At 42.2% G+C, this 12,605-nt stretch overlaps 1 protein-coding gene across 1 annotated transcript in view; it reads left to right on the plus strand.

The window, feature by feature from the left end:
* HSP90B1 (heat shock protein 90 beta family member 1) overlaps window positions 1–9,577 on the plus strand; it is a 29,092-nt gene extending 19,515 nt beyond the window's left edge. The window contains exons 8-18 of the mRNA XM_085653248.1: window positions 380–496; window positions 693–830; window positions 915–992; window positions 1,089–1,154; window positions 3,497–3,763; window positions 3,982–4,227; window positions 5,891–6,027; window positions 7,711–7,789; window positions 7,878–8,033; window positions 8,247–8,378; window positions 9,078–9,577. Coding sequence (XP_085509374.1) covers window positions 380–496; window positions 693–830; window positions 915–992; window positions 1,089–1,154; window positions 3,497–3,763; window positions 3,982–4,227; window positions 5,891–6,027; window positions 7,711–7,789; window positions 7,878–8,033; window positions 8,247–8,378; window positions 9,078–9,107 — 1,446 coding nt within the window. The 3' untranslated portion in view covers window positions 9,108–9,577. The remainder of the gene's footprint in view (window positions 1–379; window positions 497–692; window positions 831–914; window positions 993–1,088; window positions 1,155–3,496; window positions 3,764–3,981; window positions 4,228–5,890; window positions 6,028–7,710; window positions 7,790–7,877; window positions 8,034–8,246; window positions 8,379–9,077) is intronic.
* The last annotated feature ends 3,028 nt before the right edge of the window (window positions 9,578–12,605 follow it).

The raw sequence follows: 12,605 nt of genomic DNA on the forward strand, positions 1-12,605 counted from the left end.
TAGGAAGGGAAGGTGCTCTATTCTAGTTGAAATCGGATAAAATGAATTGTCAGCCATGCTCCTGCACTAAGGAAAGTAGGTTTCAAATGGCACATGTCCTCGGATCTGTCCATTTTTTTTTCCACTTTCAAACTAGAAGAACTTTACGTTCTGGCACTTGTAATTTTGCCTCTGATTACATCATTTGATTCCCAGCAGCCAAAACGCAAGGGTTGACGAAAAATAGCATGTGCTGTTAGAGCATAGTGTGTGTCTTACTGTCTCAATGCGTCACATTTGTGTGCATAATGTATAGAAAAGCCATTCATACTGGCCTTGTATATTTAGTGTGATCATCCATCGCTATATTAAGTACTTACTCGCATTTCCTTGCTTGAAGGTTGAGAAAACTGTCTGGGACTGGGAACTTATGAATGATATCAAACCAATTTGGCAACGACCAGCTAAGGAAGTAGAAGAAGACGAATATAAAGCCTTCTACAAATCGTTTTCAAAGGTGAACTTTACTACTACAGAAGTTTGAATTGGGGGTGGGGGGGGGGGGGTTGGATCTTGTTGGTAGTTAAATGCGCGTTGCATATTTGAGATGGGAGACAATCACCGGTTAATGTAAAAGGTCTAATACTACATTCTGCATTTCTAATCTTGCAAACTTTTTTAAATTAAATACTCCGTTATTTGCATTTTATTAGGAAAGTGATGACCCTTTGGGCCACATCCACTTCACTGCGGAAGGAGAGGTCACCTTCAAATCAATCCTATTTATTCCCAGTGTTGCCCCTCGTGGCCTCTTTGATGAATATGGCTCTAAAAAAAGTGACTTCATTAAGGTATGAATAGCTGCCATTTTAAGTGTGATTGACTGACAGTGTTTTTTAGTTCCTAAAATGTCTTTTACCTCCTCTCCCCAATAGCTGTATGTCCGCAGAGTATTCATTACTGATGACTTCCACGATATGATGCCAAAGTACCTTAATTTCGTCAAAGGCGTGGTAAGTTTTCAGAGGTGGAATAGTTGGGAAACTTCACATTGCTGATTGTTTTTTTTTTTTTTTTACTTTTAAATCTCATTACTTTTTTTCTTTTAGGTGGATTCAGATGACCTGCCTCTAAATGTCTCTCGCGAAACTTTGCAGCAGCACAAACTGCTTAAGGTAAATTAGTTTAAAGGAGTTTAGTTTGAAAACTGGAGTAGCCCTGATTAATTGCAAGGGTCCCAAGACAGGACAGTAAGGGCCTCCTTTCATAAAATTGAGTGAATGCTTTGTGGATCAATCGGTTTGTTCTTGGGTGTAGTTTAAACTGTCAACCGTGCGAAGTCAATGGGTGCAACTAGTGTCCCTAACCTGGGTGACAATTTATGCTAGTTAACTAAAATATCCAAAAGTATCTGGTTACATAGCCAAATCTTGAGACTGCATGGATTTACTGTTCTTGTAGGTGGTTTTCTGCCTGTGCAAGCTTAGTCAGTGTTTGGAAAGAAATATATTTATTTAAAAAAAAGTTACAGGGTCGTTCTAGTTGGAGAAATAAAATTAAAAAAATAAAAACCTTAAATTCAGTGGGGAAAAAAAGGTTCAAGGGAGTTTAGAGTTGGGCCCAGATTTCACTCGCACAAAACCAGTGAAATCCAGCACTTAAGGGCTCATTACGATGGCCTTGCGTTGCTGGGACCGCCCGCCAGTCATGCGGCGGTCCCACCACACATTAGGATGCGCCTGCCATACTGGCGGGCGCATCCTGGGCTTTCAACATTGCGTACGGTGTTGCTGGATTCAGCACCGTACGCAATGTCAAAAGTGGTTGCCCTGCATTTCCCAGCACCACGTGGCAGGCACCACGCGGTGCCTGCTACTTGGTGCATGGAAATGCAGGGGGGTGCCATGGGTACCCCAGTGCACCTCCCACACACAGGGCCCGCAACGGGCCCCTGAATCCAGCCTCTGTCTGTCTTTTTGCAGCGGGATAACCGCCGCAAAACGACAGGCGGAAAGATATGTCCTAATCCCTATGGCACTGCCTGCAAGGCACAGCTGCAATGCTGCCCTGTATCATGGTTCTGCAAGGCGGGCGGAAAAGGACTGCCTTGCGGAACCATGTCGGACGGACTTGCCGCGCGGACACATTGGGATTCCCACCGCCATCCTAATTTGGTGGTGGGAATTTCCTGTGTGATGGTTGAAGGACCGGCAGTGGTGGTCCTTCCGCCATCATAATGAGCCCCTTAGTTACCTGAGCTAACAATAACTTGCGCCCCTTCAATGCACTGCCTATGACCTCACTTATTACATCACTCATGACCTGATCAACCAAAAAGTTTTATTTTTTTGTGAAGACTCTTCAAGCGACGCTAAATGTATTTGCAAAACAAAACGCTTTTCCTATGTAAACTTAGTTCCTAACTAGAACTACCTATTTGCTATTGCTTGTATCTACATGGATCTCTGCAATATACGCGGGTGGGGAGGGTTTCCGCCTAGTGGTAAAATTAGTTTTACTAAGCTGCTTTTTGAGACCTCATGAATAGAATCGTCAATGGAGTAAATCTGAGATGCAAGGAGAGGTCATTCCAGAGTTTTATTCTAAATGTAGCGAAACTGGAAAAGCACAGTCTTAGGTCTTTAAAATTCAAAGAGGTGTTGCTTGTAGCATGAGCACCACCATGCATAATTTACTTAGAAGTAATGTAGTCTCTCTAGTGTAGATCACACCTCTTTTAAAAGAGGTGCTTAAATTTTGGGTCTCTAGTGTAGATCACACCTCTTTTAAAAGAGGTGCTTAAATTTTGGTTTTGCTGCTGTTTGAAGAATAGCGTTAATTAGTATTGGAGAACTCGGACCAGTGAGTAGTGCGCTGCCTCTTTGCTAAGACTGGGGTGTGTAAATTCGTAAGACTGCGAAAAACTTGATTCTTTGCTGTGAAGTAAACGGGAGATTGCTGTTTGTGCGTGGTTCCCTGGAAGCCCATCAGATTTGGGAGGATAAACTGGGGAGAAATTCTTGGAAGCTTTTTTTGTGTGTTTTTTTTTTTTTTTTTTTAACACGGGTCAGGAATTTTATTTCTTTTATTATTTTTGGGTGCTGGAGGACTCTATTGAACAAGAAAAGGATCCAATAACCAGGAAGCCTGATGGTGCAGTTAAATTTATTTCAGGACTTTATATATTCTTTTTAGATGGTGCACTCCTAATATGTATTCACCTATTGTAATGCAAAACAATGTTGAACAGGGTTCTTTCCACGTAGCCAGACAATTTGTTCCTCCTTGCTTGCTGTAGCCATCTGACTGTGAGGTGTTTCAAAAGGTAGTAGCAAAACTGTTTGTTCTAAACACTATGCATGCGAAACATGGTCCTAGGAAACATGTTGATAATAGTGGACGTAATTGTTCAACTTGAGGCATTTGTTTCTGGCTGAATCTAGTTTTCTCCTGTCCTCTCGATTTATGAAAGTTATTGCACTGTTCTGCCAATTGGTAACATTTCTTTGCATCTTAGGTCATTAGAAAGAAGCTGGTGCGTAAAACTCTAGACATGATCAAGAAGATTGCTGAAGACAAATACAACGAAAAGTTCTGGAAAGAGTTTGGTACTAATGTGAAGCTGGGTGTGATTGAGGACCACTCCAACCGAACCCGTCTAGCCAAATTGCTACGCTTCCAATCTTCGCATTCTAGTGAACTCACTAGTCTGGAGCAGTATGTAGAGCGCATGAAGGAAAAACAGGACAAAATCTATTTCATGGCTGGAACCAGCAGGAAGGAGGTATGGCTCTAAATTGATTATACCCTCTAATCCAGTTCTAAACCACAGTACTGGTTTGCATGCTAAGTCTTGTGCTATAATCTATTGTCTATCCTAAAAAGTAAGTGTGGTTCAGGGGGCGTTATTGGTTTTTTTTTTTTTTTTTTTTACATCTTTCGGATAGGTGGTTTCTTGCATATATTTTAGTATTTGTAATGTAGTGGTGCATGTCTTTATAGGTGGAATCTTCTCCCTTCGTTGAACGCCTTCTGAAGAAGGGTTATGAAGTCATCTTTCTAATTGAGCCAGTTGACGAATACTGCATCCAGGCCCTCCCAGAGTTTGATGGAAAGCGATTCCAGAACGTTGCGAAGGAAGGTATAAAGTTTGATGAAAGTGAGAAAACCAAAGAGGCACGTGAAGCTTTAGAAAAGGAGTACGAACCCCTTCTTAACTGGATGAAGGACAAGGCTCTTAAGGACAAGGTATGACATTGTATTTGTGTTTTACTGTAAGTTTGCAGTATGTTGCAGATTTAATACTGTGCATCGGACACCAGGATCAACATTTATAGTTCAATAACTTTTATTACATGAATCCACAAAAGGATGCCATGTACATCAGTTCATCTGACAAAGGAAACCCTACATTTGACCTGCACAATCCAAACAAGTTTGTTCCATGTTAATATTTTTATGTTCACGCTAACCTAACCACACCAAATTAAGGAATGAAACTGGTATGGTACAGGAGTAAGAAGGTAAATGAGATGGAAAGGTTAGCACGGTGTACGGGGAAAGACAACTAATTTGGTTGTGCCCATTTCTCTTCCCAAGTTAGACCAAAGAACAAAACCTTTCCCAGGTCAATTTACCACAGCATTGGGATGTGGAGGACGGGGGGGGGGGGGGGGGGGGGGGGGGGGGGTTTATGCTGGAGCACAGCATTTGAGTTCAATGCCCGATTAATGGGTGTCCCGCTCCGCCCCACTAACTGCGCTGCTAGTTGTATCTCTTATTATGCCAAACTTGTGTGATGTTTCCTGGGGTCCAGGCACCTGCCTTAATACCAATTTCACTGAGCTCCAAATTGCCAGCAGTTGCTTTTGCAATGTTTAGGTCTGGGCAAAGGGGGTGGGGTTTCAGCAGCCTTAGAAGATGTAGATAAAGTCCTTTACCTTTACTCTAAACCGAAAATGGCACTGAAGCTTGTACCAAGTACGCCTTTGTCCAAGCTGATCTGGTTATGGTGGTAGCAGTGATCATTGATCACTAGGGGGTTTGAGTGAATCCCATTTGTAAACCCGAAGTAGGTGTCCAGTTTACTTGGTAGGTGGCCTAGATATAGGCTTGCGTCTGCTTCTTTACTCCTGGTAAAGATAACCAGATTAAACTGTAGTCCTTTTGTTCTTCAATGTGAAACATGGACTGTTGGCCTCTTCTGTAGCTAGCAAGATAAATAAACTTGGGGAGTTTTGTGGCTGGGACAAGGTATGGTTGGTCTTTAGTCGAAACCTCATTGGGAACACATAAGCAATTTGCAGCATTCTTTTGTCCAATGCATTTCTTTGCTGTTTAACACATTTAGCTTAATTGCAAGTTTCAGGGATCCCTGTGGGAATCCTTTCTTCATTGCTGATGAGTGCCATGATGGAGAACTATACCATACGGCACTGTTCCAGAATTTGACATTGGAACCTTGATTTAACTAGTAATTTAGTGCCTCCAGAAGAATGCCTTCTATCTTGGCGTGTCATTCAACTAAAACAGGTTCGTTTGAAGAGATTTCAAGCAGCTAAATTGGTGAGCATGTCCCTGATTCAGTCTGAAATTGGGCAACTTTTGATGGTTCATCCTTGGACTATTTCACAGCCATATGTGCTAATCCTGATACGGATTGTAGCTACATAGTATTGCACTTTGCTCTTGGTGTTTGAACTAATCAATATGGGAATTGTTACCGCTGACTACTTCAACTGGTGCTAGGTCCATGTCCTATTGGACGAATAATCTTGTATTGGAACTGTAGTAATCCTCCCCTAGCGAGCTGATGGACTCCAGAAGCAACTGAGAAAGTGTTAATTCATTGAACAGATTTGATTGGCAGACTATCTTTGTTTTAAAGTCCCCTCTTTGTTTCCCCCTATAGATTGAAAAAGCCATCATTTCTCAGCGCTTAACTGACTCTCCCTGTGCTCTTGTGGCAAGTCAATACGGATGGTCTGGAAATATGGAACGCATCATGAAAGCACAGGCCTATCAGACTGGGAAGGATATCTCCACAAAGTATGTATGACGTTTTTCTCTTTCCATCCATTGGGAATAATAAGGCTAATGTGTTTTCTCACATGAAGCTACAAATCATCCATAGGAGTTAGCAAACTAACATAGCTAGGTGTTGAGACTTCAGTCCCCTGTATGGCTTGGAAAGGCTGTGCGGCCCTTGCATATATTATAGCTTACTATGGATTTTCCGCCAGTAGATTCGACAGTTGTGCATGCCACCATAGATGCTCCGTGTTTGTGAACGTTGTGCCATTCTTGAGTTGATTCAGCCTCGCAACCTAGGGATGCCTTAACTAATGATGCTCTTGGTATTTTAATAGCCCAAGGACACTGGCCTTCATACCAGTGTGCCCATCTAGTTCTCATGACTGGACATGTGTTTACCAGTTGAACCGATGAATGGTGGCTCAGTGCTGCAGAAAATTGCGGTCTCCTTTTGTGTGAAACTGATTAGAGCTAGCTTCCATATTCAATCCTGTAGGTACTTTTCTGCCAAACCCCCCCCCCCCCCCCGAAATGTGGTGATTTTTTTTTTTTCTGTGGATGGATTTCTTCAGCCCATTTAATTTGTTCTGTGTAGGTTTCTCCCGCCAAGGGTGCGGCCTGAAAATCGCTGAAGCGACAAGATGTGGCAGTTCTGCATACATAAACATTTTATCTTAGTTGCAAAAATAAAGCAACGGCACTTTTTCGCAGCTTGATTTTTTTCAGGCCTAATGCACTTCTGCTAAGTGAACACAGTGAATTAACCGTTCAGTGTACAAACGGGGACTTTAACATGGGTTAATAGTATGCATGTTTTGAAGGCTGGCAGCTTCCCTCCAACAGTACTAAAGCTGGGAATTCTATGATCCGTCTCTGCACAATTTCATTTTGGCAAGTCTGTTTATACTTTTTACTCAACCGTCTATTAGGCACTTTTTAGCCGAGGCTGTCTTTTTTTCATCGTGAGTAGCAACAGTTAACCTGCTTGTAAGGTACTTATTTGTCAAACCAATCTAAACTGGCCGTACCAGAAAGGTAGTTTACTTACAAAATGTAATCCGAAGAGTTAGCAGTCTAAAATTTTTGCCTGATGCGTAACTGCCCTTCCTAGGAAGAAATCCTTGGTTTACATGTTTAATCCTGTCCCTGCTAACCTTGTAGACTAATATAGAAGTTGAGATTCGGAGGACATGGCTTTCAGCCTTAATCCTTGCATCATTTCAGCACCTCTTGCATCCTCTCCAGACAACTTCAATAAATATTGCATGAAGGCCAAGCCTCTATAATGGCAGTCCTAGCAATGTGTCTGGTCTGAGAATTGGGTTAGAATGCATGATTCATAATGGTAGGAGAGGTTTTACCTTCAGTCTAATAAAAAAAAAAAAAAAAAAATGTATATTGCATGTGGTTTTTTTTTTCTCCAGGATTGAGTGCCATTAATAAAGAGCTTTTTAAGCTAAAATTGTGTTTTTGCTTGGGGACCCAACAACTCATGCAAGATGTGGGAATGACCGTTCGGTGCTTTAGTATCCATGTGCTGACTTCTCATTATTTATATATAATTATTTTTCTTTGCTAGTCTCTTAGGAGCGGTGTGAAGAAGTTAAAGTTTATTCAGATTTGCATCGATTTTTAAAGCACATTAAGATTTTTTCCAGTGTTCGTTGAGCAGTGTTCGACCTTCTGCTTTCTTTTTAGTTACTATGCTAGCCAGAAGAAGACCTTAGAAGTGAATCCCAGACATCCACTAATCAAGGATATGCTCAGACGCGTCAAGGTGAGGTTAAAGAAATGTAAATTGCCACCTTTGCCTTAATCCACTATATGCGGTTTGATAACTTAATTCACCAATCCTGTTTAATTAGGAAAATGAAGATGACCAGACTGTGTCAGACCTTGCTGTGGTCCTTTTTGAAACTGCAACAATAAGATCTGGCTATCAGTTGCAAGACACCAAAGAATATGGAGATCGAATTGAAAGAATGCTTCGGCTCAGCTTAAACATAGACCTTGATGCAAAGGTAAATAGTGAGAGGAAAGTGATGGTGGCTGGAGGGGCTAATCTGACTTGGCTCATGCTCTGCACTCTGTCTGGTATGCAAACTGTTACTGTCTTATTACTGTCCTGATTCACTCTGTTTAGCACTGGGACGTTTGTCTGCATGGAGTGATGACATGCCAATTGGGAACTCCATTAAATGTAACTTACGAATGTGCTGTATTCCCTCTGGTAGGTTGAGGAGGAGCCTGAAGAGGAACCTGAAGAGCCAGCAGATGACGGAGAACCAGATGATGATGAAGAAGAATTGGACATGGAGGCAGAAGGCGATGAGCGGACAGACCCCAAACCAGACAAAGACGCACAGGTCAGTGTGAACGATTTTTAGGGTATTCATTCACATTGCTCGTTCCCTGGCAGTCTGACTGGACATTTGCATCAAATTGCTTGCAACCGCCAAATATTTGGCGATTGCAAGCGGTTTGAATCAAATGAAGTTTACTTCTCGTTTACTCAGGCCCACAAATGCTGTGCTTCTCTAGCGTGGGGTACTTGGATGAGTGCTTAAATTTATAACTAGCAAATACGCGGCTCTTAAATTCTGCCTTTAGTACCAAGGTGAGCTGCAATGTAGACCTTCCCCCGACGGCTGTCCAACTAAAGATCACATGATTAGCTCCTGCTACGCAGTCTGATACTTCTGCCTACAATGGGGTGTACTAGCCACTCCTCTAAATGTGGGACGCCAACACCTTTTTCTGGGGAGAGTTGAATAAAATCACTGTACGATGCCCATAGAAGCACAGCTTTCTTTGGTTTTTTAGTTTTCTCTTGACACCTCATTATAACATCATTTTAAGAATATAACTATCGGTTTTAGCATGGCGTTCAGGAGTGTATATTTAAATAACGTCTGAAGTCCTAGCAGTCCCGTTCAGTGTGGCACACTTAGGTGTTATCAAGGCAATAGCTCTCCTTAGCCTTTAAATATTTTAAAACCCGTGGCAGTAGGGAATGGATTTTTGCTGTTGGAAACTTTGGCTAATGAGTTTTTCTTCTTTAACAGGAATCCACAGATGTGAAGGATGAATTGTAAATGCTGAACTCTCCGTTGGAATTTTGAGTGTCTTGGTGGGAGGGGCCGGGGTCTATGAATACGGGTTCACTGTAAAATGTTGGGGTGGGGAAGGATTTTTTAAGTTTTTTTTTTTAAACATTCCACCAGAATGTAAATTTGTACTATTTATGATGTTAAATCCAGTCATGTGAACAAATAAATGTTCCAAAACACCACACTTGTTTCATTATGCTGATCCACTACGACCCTTTTCTTTTGATTTACTAAGCCTTATCAAACTGCACTGGTATTTTAAAGTATTGCAGTCCTTTCCATCACAAATTGACGCAGACACTGGAAACTGTTTTGTTTAAGTATGAATGAGAAATGTAAGGTTTTTTTGAATGTCTAACGTTTCTGAGGCAATTTATGAATTCATGTTGACTGATTATATTGTTACTTCCACCACTGTGGGTGGCATTCATGAAATAAAGGTTTGGTCTTTTGTACCGAGAGCCTCTTTGTAGCATTGCAAGGGGGCGCTGCAGGGGAGTTTATTTACTTGGGCATTCCTCGTATTTGCTTAAGGGAGCTGCCTGTACTCTGCGTGAAGTTCCTGTAAACCGTGTTGAAACGACAAAGGGGTTATTTAGCAGTATGACGAGGCCACTAGAATTGGGTTTGTGCGGCATGGTGATTTTCGCATGATTGTAGGATTGCCGCATAATCTGCAGATTTTAAGAGTTTCCAGCTCAAGTTACCAAAAAAAGGCTGCAACACGTGTCACCGCCAGTGGAAGGTCCTGTGCAAAGCTGGACTGGTCATCTTTCTATTGCCTGTTGGTATATTTGAGTGTTAAACAGGTGCTAATGAGGTGCAACAAATGCCTAGACCGTGTTCACAAGTTTAAAAATGATTAAATAAAATGTAATACTATTACAGAATGGGCATCCTAATTAGCATTTTCTTGCAGCATAATGCCAGTGGCCCGGACTATGACTACCGTTCATGTGCTCTACTCATGTCATCTAGTGGCTGGATTATATTTTGTTTTAGATGGTTGATGCATCAAAACACAAGGATCATAGTACAAATTGGGCATGCTTTTGATGTTTGCACACATTTAAACAGGTCAAGGTGCCCTATTATGAATGCTGCCCCAAGGGCAGCTGTGAAATTGCGCTATCTTTGGGGCGGGTCATTCAGTGAAATACATAGTGGCTGCTTAGTTTCTCTGTAGGATGCACCTGCCTGCCTTTTCCAGAAAGGAGAGAGATCACCTTGCAAGTGAAAGTCTGCCTTTTTGTGGCATGTTTCCCTTCTACGTCTAACTATTCACTTGTCTGCATGGGGATGTAGTCCCATGCAAATGATTACATTCCCCCTAAAGATGGCACTTCCACAACTTGTGCCGGCACCATCAGTATTACAGATGTGGCTGCACAAGCTTTTGTAGCCTCTTCTGTCATACCACGGTGTCCTAGGAAGCATCAAGTGGGCACACATTCCCATTGCACCCCTGGAGCACTTTTACAGCCTGTGTAACAAGTACTTTTCTCTGGACCACACCACTAAACAAGGAGTGGCTTGTCAGAGGCGAAACACAAGACTCTGTAGGCAAACATCTGGGCAACCATGGCATTCTCCTTCATCTGTTTCAGGAGTCTAAATCTACTGAGGGGGGGGGGATGAGATGATACTGATGAATGCCTTGTAGAACGGGTTATCAAACACCTAGGTCAATGGGTATTTAGATGAGAAAATCTCAAATGCATTAATTCCCACTGTGAATGATGGCATCACAAAACCTAAAGGGTACGAGCTCCTTCCCTTGAGTGAAAACTGAAAATAATGCTTGGAAAGGGGGTCTTTCGTTAAGATCCTAAAGGCAACCTATCTAAGTCAGGAGTTTAGTCATACCCATCTGAAATCAATTTCTGACCGCCCCGCAAAACTGACCTGTATAGGCTAGTACATCCATGCATAAACCGTCCCTCAGGCTTGAAGTGATGCATGTTTGACTGATGTGTTCCCAAGAATGTGAAGACAAGTAACCTTTTAGTAAGGCTCTTAGCTGACTCCGATTTTTAGAGTTTTTCCTTTAAAAAAATCCAAACTGTCTAAAAGGCTATCCACATCTGTAATACAAGCCTTGTATATGATTCTTCTGAACAGTGACTAGTAAAGGACTACAAACACTACCATCGCCCCTTACTAGGTAAACTCGGCTCATACCTAGACCTTTCCTGTTTCAGTCACCATCTATCTGCAGTTTATATAGAGTATTGTGAACTAAGGTGTGGAATATACATTTGTCATGTTACCATGGCCGTTTAGCAGTGTTGAGAAACCGGTTTTAAAATGCTGTGTAAATAAAATGCACAACTCCAGTCCTTTATGCAAGGGTGTGGAAGCAGATTCTGCAATTGAAAGCCTATCACCAAGAGGAGGAAATAAATGTTTTTACTGCCAACCCATGCCCACCCTGCAATATGTACAGGACCAATTCTAAATACGTTGGCACATAATTATACCATTTTAGTCTGGGATTTTCTACATTTCTGTAGAATTGGATTGTTTTAGCAGGACAATCCTTGCACTGCTGTCTAACCTTGTTCAAGTGATGATACCTGCAGACAGGTTTGTGCCTACTACGTGGAGATTCACAAGTTCCAATTCACTACCTTTTAGACCTGATTTTCCAGACCATGCAACTAGTTCGCATATCCCTGTTTAGGAAAACTTGGATGAATATAAAGACTTTACTGCTGGAAACGGAACCAGTTCCTCATTAAAGTCTACTTGGATCAAAATTATCTATGCAAGGTAACCCCGCAGACCAACCAAGGATCACATTGACAAATGATCCCTTCTAATGTCTACCTCCCTGTAGATTCCTCACCTTTTAACTTCCTGGAGGCATGTGACTGGATCTGGAACTTCTGGGCCAGCTTTGAGGCACCTCTTTCTCTACATGGAGATTCCTGCTCAACATAGAATTCTGCATCCTCACTTCTCATCTGCCAGTTTTCCCAGATGCACTCTTAACCCTCCCAGGTTGAGGAGTAGGTTTGCCCGTAGTGGTGTCATTTGTGTTGGACCTGTGCAGCTTTCGGCTTGCTTTTGTTCTCCGGTGTCCACATTCAGTGGTGGTAGGCAGGTTTAGTGCTGCTTATACTTCTGGCTTGGCTGCCAAACGTCCCTGTGGAGTTAACCTTGTTTGATGCTGGCTTCTCAGCATCTTGTCTTTCTGATTTGAACTCCAGAATCTCCTTGAGGTCCTGTTCTTGTGCCTCCTGTGTCCTCTTCACTGGACACCCCCCATATCCCCTAAGTAGTCTTTTTCCAGTAGCGCAGCAATGGTGTAATCCTTCCACCTCTTCTCCCCCTTCTGTCTTGCCATAATTGCTTTTGCATTAACTTTGTGCACGCTGCACAGTCCTCCGAACTGTTGTCCTTCAGAAAATAAGATTGCACACCTTGTGCTTGTCCTTATGTGCGTACTTATGTTGGTGCTTTGGATTATCTTAAAGTGGT

This window comes from Triturus cristatus, chromosome 4_1, assembly GCF_964204655.1.
Source record: "Triturus cristatus chromosome 4_1, aTriCri1.1, whole genome shotgun sequence".
NCBI lineage: Eukaryota > Metazoa > Chordata > Amphibia > Caudata > Salamandridae > Triturus > Triturus cristatus.